The following is a 10,351-nucleotide window of genomic DNA, read 5'->3' on the forward strand; positions in this document are numbered from 1 at the left end:
GGTTTAGAATTTGGGGAATTTTTTTTAAGGTCCCTAATAATAATAATTTAGAGGATAAAGGACACCCAAAAAAATAGTGATGCATCAGGTCCCTGAATAACTTGGCGCGCTTTTTTAATTATTTTGTGGACCAAAATACCCTTGCCAAAATCGACACAGAAACGAAACTCATTCCGACATCTGAGTTCCATTCCAAACATCCAGCATCTTCACGAACAGAAGAGCAACAAAATTAGGGTTTCAACATCATCTTCACCATCGACATTAGAGTTTCGTTATCTTCTGCAAAAATCATTCACATTCTTTCATCACAAATTTCTCTGACCTACATTAAAGCTTCGTTTTCACTACTCATCATCATTTCAGTCCATCTTCGTCACGTCGTATCTTCATCTCAGGCCATATCAGCTCGTCATTCAAGTTTCATCCTAACTCTGGTCAGTTTTTCTACAATACAACTAGATTTTCTCTGGAAACACAGTTAATAGCATTTTATGTTAACCTTCCATAAATTAGGGTTTCAATTTCGTAATAAAAAGCTAGCTGAATTTGGAAAAAGTTATTTCTGTGTATTTTGAACTTATTCTTGAACATGTTTGTGTGATTTTATTTGTAAATTTCTCTGGCATTTGAATTTCTCTGATTTTTGCTTGATGTATGTTTCTTCTTTCAATTTTCTCTGGCATGTTTATTTTCAAAAAAACAATTTTCTGTGTTTTTATCTTATTCTTGAACATGTTTCTGTAATTTTGTCTATAAATTTCCCTGCTCTGTAAATTTCTCTTTAATATGTATTTTTAATTGGAATGTCTGTCTTTCTCTGGAATGTCTATTACTCTCTTGCCTCTATCTAAGTTTCTCTGGTATTTATAATTTTCTCTGACCACATCACATCACTTTCCTCCCTTGTGTGTCTCTATCATTTTTAATTTTATCTGAAATTTTAATATTATGGACTGGAATGAATGTTTCTTCTTTGAATTTTCTCTGCCATGTGTATTTTGAGAAAAAGTTATTTCTCTGAATTTTGATCTTATTCTTGAACATGTTTCTGTGATTTTGTCTATGAATTTCTCTGCTTTGTAAATTTCTCTGGCATATGTATTTTTCTCTGCAATGTCTATTACTCTCTTGCCCCTGTCTAAGTTTCTCTGGTATTTATAATTTTCTCTGACCACATCACACCACTTTCCTCCCTTGTGTGTCTCAATCATGGTTAATTTTCTTTGGTTGTGTATGTAAATTTCTCTTGCATTTTAATATTATGAATTGAAATTTTCTCTGGAATGGAAATTTCCTCAAGAATGTGTAATTTTCTCCGGAATGTGTATTTTTCTATGGTATATTTATTTTGTTCAATTCTTGGTTTCAATATGGTGTAATTCTCAGTGGTATGTTTACATTACTTTGTTTATTCTATCTTGCTAATTGTGGAATGGAAATTTTCTTTCACTTGCTATGTTTACTTTTTTCTATCATTCATTTTCTCTGGTATGTTTACTTCTATATGTAATTTTAACAATTATTGAAAATTTCTCTCCCATGTGTTATGATGCTGTGTTGATTTTCTCTGACATTTAATTTTTAATGTCCAATTTTCTCTAGCATGTCAAATTTTCTCTGGCATGTCTAATTTTTTGTAATTTTTCCTTATCTGTAATTTTCTCTGGCATCTCCAATTTTTTATTTTCTGTAATTTTCTCCCTTATATGTAATTTTCTCTAATATGTCCAATTTTCTCTGGGATTTAATGTTGACATCTTTATGTTTTAATCATTGTCTAGAAATGGCAAAATGTAAAAACAACGAAACACCGGAAACACCAAGCAAAAAACAGAAACTCTCTCAATCTTCTTATGGGCTAAGATCAAAAACTAGCAGCAAAACACTAGAAACACCAACCAAGAAAGAACAACTCGCTCAATCTTCTTATCATTTAAGATCAAAAACCAGCAGCAAAACACCACAAACTCCTCACCAAAACACACAAGTCCAACGTGATGAAGAAACTAGCATCTAGATGAGTACCCCAACTTCAAAAGACTCAAACTCAAGGGGGAAAAACCTGTTAAACTCCATAGAAAGAGAGCTCACTACAGCATTCAATTCCGATCCAACCTCTCATCTGTCGTCTCCTTTTTTCAAACACTTAAATTCAATTCAAAACAACTTCTAGAGCTTCAAAATACCACATTCTGGTATTTGATCCAAGCTCTAACCACTGTAAGGATGGATCCAAAGAAATCTAGGAAATCCGATAATGATGTAGTTGCCATAATCCAATGTTACAATGAAAAAACAAAAGCATTCACAGTTGGTAAGAAGAACCTGACCTTTACAATAAATGACACGATCTTGATTTTTGGTTTGGAAGGAGGTAAAGGAGCCATGTCATTAAGATACTCTAAAAAGCCAAAATCTGCATTCCTCAGGAGAAGATTCCAAAAGGACACAAGGCTCACTGGTCCTGTTCTTAAAAATGCCTTGGTCAAAGCAATGAAAGGCAAGCAACCAACTGACTTCAAAGATGTAGCAATCATTGTTACATTGTACTTGTGTCTCACCTTATTTTTTGCACCAAGTGGGAATTCAATAGGTTGGGTTTTTATAAAGTATGTGGAACCTCTTGAATCAATGAAACAGTATGATTGGCCGGAAGCAATCACATCAACATTGATTGATTCTATCATGGCATTGCACAAAACTCCAGAAAAAGTTATGGGGTGTGTCATTGCATTGCTGGTAAGTATAATATCCATTCAAATTTGCAATTATCATACTTACAAATTTGTGCATTTAGAAAATTTTATTTACTTTAATTTTCATCACAATATTGGCTATGTGAACATGTAACTATCATCGACTCGGAAGATAGTAACACAGCTGACTTCCCAAGATGTGCCAAGTGGAACCTGCAAACCTTGACGAAACAGCTGCAGAAGACACCAGTCCACTCTCTTGCACCTCGACAGGTTAGATTCCTATTGCTACTGAAATCTCAGTGAAATTCCAAAATTTCTCAGACCACTGCTTTGTTTCCCTCCTTGTGCATTGATTGATTAAGATCAATTTTCTCTGAACTATCAATTTATGTTTTCTTCTTTGGTTACCACTAGTCTATTTCTGCCATGGTAATCAATTTTCTCTGCCATCCAAATTTCTTTGACCACAATTATAACACATTAGCTTATATGCCCTGATTGATTTTCTCTAATACCTGAATTATGTTGGTTGTTTCATAATTTCTCTGGCCCATAAAATTTTATCTCATTGTGTGTAATTTTCTCTGCCCATAACTTATGTGCCTTGCATTTTTTATAAACACTATTTATTTCTACCATTCTAATGAATTTTCTCTGGAATCCAAATTTCTCTGACACAATTATAGTAAAACATTAACTTATATGCCTTGATTGATTTTCTCTGATATCTAAATTATGTTGCTTGTTTCATAATTTTCTCTACCTTGTAAAATTAACTCCTTGTCTCTAATTTTCTCTAGCCCATACAATTTTCTCTGAAGTTTGTTTCCCATTAGTATCATTTAGATGAATTTTATTTTCCTTATTTAAATTTTTTCTCTCAGTGAATTTTGTAACATTTCTCTAATAAAAGAGTCTCCTGTTACAGATAGATAACAAGCCTAATGTAGAAAACGTAAAGAAAGAGCATAATTTTGTAACATTTCTCTAATAAAAGAGTCTCCAGAACCATTTGATTCGATACGCAAAATTAATGGGGAGACTTTCTCTTCTATAATGCCTTTAGAATCTGTGACGTCCTTTGGCCAAAGAAAGAGTAAGTTTGTGGTGCAATCCACTCTCAATGACCTGCCTAATGTAGAAAACGTAAAGAAAGAGCATGATCATGAGATTTCAGAGGATGACATCGTAAAGAGGGTACAACCCAGCTCAAGGTGCTCCTTAGTTATGGCATTTTTTTAATATGATTTAGTTTTGATTTGAGTTTGTATGCTAATCAAACAACATATCTATGCTTCTCATGGAACCTATTATTTCATAAAAGTGTATTTGCAGTTGGCATGATCTGCTGTGAAGAAGAAGGCCGTTTGAAGGAGAAGCCTGTCTTGCTACAAAGCAGGTAAAGACTATTGGTCTTGTCCTTTAGTTTCCCCCTAGGCGTTCATCAGGAATGTTGTGTTGCATCCTGCATTAATTGTGTAAGCTTTACAATTTTGATTCTCATCCCACATGAGGCTAAACATGGTACTATACATGAAGTTAACTTCTGAAATTTCATATCATGAAAAAAGAACCTTAACTTCCCACTTTGAGCATGCAACCCATATTGGGATTTGGGCAGATAGTCTCATAGTTGTATTTATTACTTGAAATCCAAAGCCATTAGTTGGAATGTGCTATGTCTAATATTAGGTTAAGTTTGGTAATCTTTTTAAGCTCTTTGTACTAATATTGCATTTGTCCATGTCTTTGGAATCTTAAATAGATTATTGTAGCAGGTCCTTTTACCACAACTGACAACTTGTTCTTTGAACCTCTAACTGAGCTGCTAGCATATGCACAAAGAAAGCAGCCTCAGTTGCTTTTATTGGTAAGACCCACCATTTTTCATATCAATAATCTTGTAAATTGTAATCTGCATTGATAAATGACTGGAGAAGTTGGATTTTTTTATGTTTGGCAGCTGGGACCATTTATTGATTCTGAACATCCAGAGATTAAGAAAGGAGCAGTAAACAGGACCTTTGATGAAATGTTTCGTCTTGAAATCCTTGGAAGGGTATCTATCTATCTACACTAGATAGTTTTGCCTGTTTGAGAAGATTTTATCTTTCTTTTTTTAAAATTTTTTTCCCCCCAATGGTTTGCAGCTTCAAGATTATGTGGAATATATGGGTTCTGCTGCACGTGTGATTCTCGTGCCATCTATACGGGACGCAAATCATGACTTTGTTTTCCCTCAGGTAATTTTATTGCTAAATTAATTTATATAGTATATCTATTTTCCCAGTTAGTTAACAAAAAATTAAGATCATAATTAAGTGTTAATTTCTAGATTAATGTTGTTTGGCTTTGATTCTGCACCCTGCTTTTGATATTCAGCAAGCCGATCTCAAACATCAGGTATGCATGATTCTACTAGACTAGGGGAAGCGCACCTTTGAACTGGTTGCTAGACCCAGATCATTTTTCAGTTTGCAGTCTCGCAAGTCACAATTTTAAAGAAATTACATTGTCTTACCAGATAACCAGTCTTACAAATTCGGGGATTTTAGTGCAAATGAGGTAATCACTAATTGCCTTTATTCTTAAATTATGATTGTTCGTACTTCTAGACATTAATTTCATGTTTGTGTGTGCTCCTCCGAATTCTTCAAAATGCATTGATGAGATGAAATTTTTTTGCATTATATCAATCTCATGCACCACAAAAAAGCTTGAAACCGTACTTTTGGAGTAAAAACACACTAATTAGCAGAATGCCCTAAACTTGAGATGAATACAATTTGGAAGAGCAACATGGAATTAGAAAGAATCTAGTTAAGGTTCTCCCAAGGGAATATGCTTAATCTTATTATTTTGAATTCTAAAACAATGGTTTGAAGCATTTTGAGTTAAAACACATTGTACAAGTCTCTAATTAGTTTTCAATCACAGTTTGGGTTTTCAGATCAAGGTACGTTGCTGCACTGTGGATATTCTCAAACAACTTAGCGGAGAGGAGATCTCACGGAATCCATCTGGGGGATCCAAGCAGCGCATGAATAGACTTGCAAATCATCTACTTAGCCAGCATAGGCATGTTTTTATTATTCTCTTAATGGAAATTTCTGTATTTGATATTTAAGAAGTTTAAACAATTGAAAAGACGGTTACTTTTTAAAAACAACTTCTATCCTCTATACCCACCAATGGAAGATACTCCCGTGGATTTTTCTCTCGCTCCAGAGGCTCTTCAGATCCCTTGTAATCTAGATATCCTAATCCTATCCTCTGACTTGGCACATTTCGTGAAGGTAAATGATAGTTCTAGTTATATCAAAGTAATGATGGATATACGAAACAGAATAGTTATACAGAATGATGTGTCAAAATGATATTCATTCATTTCAAATCAAAAGACTCATGAAAGTGACTTGTTATTTCAAAACTGCCGTTGACACGCCATTCTAGTGGACTTTTTTGTACATAAATTCTGTTTGCAAATCAGTTTTCTTTCTTATCTAGCTTAGAGCAGATTGGGTGGTATGAATGAAATTTAACTCTTCATCTCCTATGCGGACATGTGTTGTCAATTGGGGATAAAAATGACGGAGAAGAGCAAGCGAAGTGCATTTGTGTTAATCCGAGAAGACTGGCTAGGGGCGAAGGAGCGGGTTTCTTCGTGGAGCTTAACTACGGGGGAAGCCCTGATTCAACCAGTGCTTCAGTTATAAGCATATGGACCTTAAACTACCGCGTGCAGTGATTCAACAAGTGCTTCAAAAAAAAAGTAAACCCTAAACTTATAGAGCTTGCAGTTGCAAATGATATCAGTTTGTTTGGAAGCAAACTAGGGACCTATCATAGTGGACACCAAATTCTAATGGAGGAGCTTAGCACCATGAAGACTGTTTAGGGAGTGCTGTCATGTAGTACTAGTTTCACATCACAATTAAGGTGATGTTACTAACATGATGTTCTATTAATGTATTATTATTATCTTTTCAAGGTGGCAATGATTTCGCTCTTTACCAACCAAAAAAAGAAGGGAAAAGGAAAAGAAAAGAAAAGTCGTTTTTGGTTGTGTTTTTGTTTTCTTTTATTTTTGCTTTTCATGTTTTAAGAAATACAAGCAATGAAAAGTTTGACAATCATTTTTATTTTGCACGAAAATAATTGTTATTTTTGAAAAGGCAAATGCTAATGAATGTCTTTGTGGCAAATTGTCTTGGAAATAGTTAAAAAATGTTTAAAAAATAATATTTTGAATTCAGCTAAATAAAAAAAGTGTTTTGATTTCAATAAGCCTCTTATTCCTTGTGTCTCATTAACACTTGTTTAGAATTCTTTTTTCAAAAAATAGGTGTTTATAGAAAAAAAAATAAAAAAATTCCTTAAAACTAATTTTCAGGAATAGTTTGCCTAACAAATTTTTTTGTTTTTGTTTTTGTTTTTGTTTTTTTCTAAACTAATTATAAATAAAAACATGAAATCATATTCAAATTTGGCAGTTGTAATCTAGGTCATTATTGAGGAAGGGGTGTTTTATTTTAATTTAATTGGTGGTTAAATTTGTGGTCAGTTTAGTTGCTTCCAATCCAAAAATAGGGAATATGCTGAAGAATATGATTTGTATTACAAAGCTCTTATGAAAAAACATCTCTGTAAAAATTATCCTATCGCTTAAAAAATTTCTATTAATTGTGTGCTTAATGAATAGTAAAAATTAAATAAATATATGACCTTAAAAATAAAAAATAATAATGAATAAATGATAAAAGATCATTGGATAGACATTAGACACATAAATATTCCTGATTTATTAGATAATTTCTGCTACATAGTGGGTCTACCAATCGAATCCTCTCTGCATATTCCAAAGCTGTCATCCTTCATACACAACTACTAGCCTTTCGTCAATTTTATTTTTTTAATAAATTGAATGCTTTTAACACTGTTATCTTTCTTTTCTTTTCCTTATTTCTTTTTTTCACAATTAATTAGTGCTGTATCATTATTTATGATGAACATTAATTATTTTGAGTCATTTTATGAAAATAAATAAATTATAATGTGAGAAAACATCTATATTATCTTTCCAAAGAGGAAGAGATAGGAACTTAAAACTCTATTATGCCTTTGTTTGGCAACTTGGGTTGGGTTGGTGATTATTTTAGTCACTAAAAGATAAAATATGTTTTTTAATCTAATAAGACAAAACATCACATCCAATCCATAATCATTATATTCTTTCTCTCACAAAAATTAAAAAAACCACAAAGTCTATCTCAAATGAGGTTTTTTAGTCCCAAACTAAAATAATCAAGAAGTTAAAAAGTCAAATCAACCCACTTCCCAAACAAACCCTTTAAGTGATTATTTGATAGTCTTGGAGTACTATTACATACTATATATCACTTAAAACTTGTTAAATTGTTTTCCAAAATTCAAACAAAAAGTATTGGGTTTCAATACTTTAACCGATAACAATCAAGTAAAGGCACCAAGTAAATTTGCTCCAAGTCCACCATATAATTTTGAGATTTTTACCAGCTAATTCCAATAATTGAATCTATTACTCATTAGGTCTTAAGTTTCTATTTCATACGCTAAGAAATCCTGTTATATTTTTTTATCTCGATTTTGCCTTGCTACCAACTAGTAAAAATCCCTATTTAAATCATCCCAAACACTCTCTAAATCTTTAATTGTTTATAATATTTATTACCTATTAATTTTTTCAATTTGTATTAATTTCTCTCGTGATCATTTTTCCAAGACTCTTTTTCTTTCTCATCTCTCTCTCTCTCTCTCTCTCTCTCTTTTGAAGATACCACCATTGTAGTTATGGCCATGGCCATCCATCCACAACCGCCATCGTCATCCGTCACTAACCACCGCCACCTCCACGGGTCACTACCACCACCTTCACCAGCCACTACCACTACCACTGTTCATCAACCATCTCCACCGTCGCCGATCTATACTTCACCATCTCTCAATCGTTTGACTTGCTCGCCTAACATTGTCGTCTTCCTTCCCCTTTGCCATTACCGTCGCTCTTCCTCCATCCTTCATCCTTCATCTGCCATCACCGTCGTTCTTCTTTAATCATCAATTGACCATCTTTAACGTCAAACTTCACCAATGGCTTCAAATCTAGTTGTTTTCAATGTCAATCTACCATCTTCGGCGCCAATCTAGTACTGTACATAGTTGCCAATGAGATCGAGACTCTTTCTACAATGTGTTGGTCAAGATCTACATTTATATAACATTCTGAACTAATCTAATGAATTTATCACTTAATTCAGTGATAAATTTATCACTGATTTGTTTCATATGTTATGGACTGCTGCTGCTGAAATTTTGATATTAATATAATGATAAATTTATCACTGATTTTTGTTCATGTTATATTTATCAACTTTCTCTTCCTCACTCCCTCTCTCTCTCTTTTTATTTCTCTTAAACTAAATCTGTTGTATTAGTGATAAAAGTTTCACTGATATATTTCTTTGAATCGTGTGTTGATTTGTGACGATGATGACGAGGTTGTTCTTTTTTTTTTTTTTTTTTTTTTTTTTTAACAAACAACTAGTGAGAAATTTATCAATAAGTGCATTTATCACTGCGAAATTTATTACTAAATATGTCTTTGAATCTTGTGTTAATTTGTAATGATGATGATGAGAATTTTTTTTTGCAATTTTTTAACAAACAGTCAGTGATAAATTTATCATTTTTGTCACTAGAGAGAGATAAATATGTATTATGATTAATCTATCAGTAATAAATTTATCATTGATTTGTTCAATATGTTGTATATTGTTGCTGAATTTATCACTGATTTGTCATTGTAGATATGAATATGTTGGATGGGTCAATTTATCAGTGATAAATTTATCACTAGAAAGAGAACAAAGAGTAGACGGTAAAGGTATGGTTATGTTGATCTACAATACAAAGGCTAACAATTTTCTACTAAGGTCTTTCTTTTTCCTTTTCCTCTCTATCTTCTCTCTCTCTCTCTCTCTCTCCCTCTCTCTCTCTCTATCATTATTCTTCTTTTTCTACTTCTTTTTCTTTTCCTGTCGTCATTAGATCTTAGGAGATAGTGACAGTAGTGAGCGCCGAAGGTTGCCGGAAGTGATCATCAGAGGTTGCCGGAGGTTGTCACCGATGGTTGAAGACAAGGTACTAAATGGATCTCATAGCACAGATGTTTTAACTTATTGTGCAAAGTACTAACTTTGTCTTTTTGATGATCTAGTTCAATTTCCTCGAAAATCGCATTAGAAAGCATGCAACAGCACTTGTTGCTTCTGGTCTGTTTGAGGAAGCAATTGACCCTACAGTTGCTTCACAGGTAATATAGTTGCTCCATTTCTACCTCTCTCTTATCCGCACACACTTGCAATCTTAAAAAATGGAGAATTTACACTGTTTGGTGTGAGCAGTGGGAGAGAGCCTTTAAATGAGGGTAGGTTTGAAAGAAAATAAAAAATGGAAATTCAGGTACAACTTCTAGCACTTCCCAAATTGTTATGGCATTTTTTTAATATGATTTAGTTTTGATTTGAGTTTGTATGCTAATCAAACAACATATCTATGCTTCTCATGGAACCTATTATTTCAGAAAAGTGTATTTGCAGTTGGCATGATCT

General features: G+C 33.1%; 1 protein-coding gene across 1 annotated transcript; it reads left to right on the plus strand.

Annotated features, from left to right (window-relative positions):
* Window positions 1–3,758: 3,758 nt before the first annotated feature.
* On the plus strand, window positions 3,759–6,700 carry LOC114312682 (uncharacterized). The gene is given in 11 exon segments (XM_082890665.1): window positions 3,759–3,916; window positions 4,059–4,101; window positions 4,468–4,572; window positions 4,666–4,761; window positions 4,853–4,945; window positions 5,067–5,105; window positions 5,227–5,242; window positions 5,245–5,267; window positions 5,653–5,774; window positions 5,851–5,998; window positions 6,268–6,700. Coding segments are annotated over 11 exon segments (1,026 nt in total). The 3' UTR covers window positions 6,451–6,700.
* Window positions 6,701–10,351: the final 3,651 nt, after the last annotated feature.

This window comes from Camellia sinensis, chromosome 10 (assembly GCF_055761805.1).
Source record: "Camellia sinensis isolate YWXY chromosome 10, ASM5576180v1, whole genome shotgun sequence".
Lineage (NCBI taxonomy): Eukaryota > Viridiplantae > Streptophyta > Magnoliopsida > Ericales > Theaceae > Camellia > Camellia sinensis.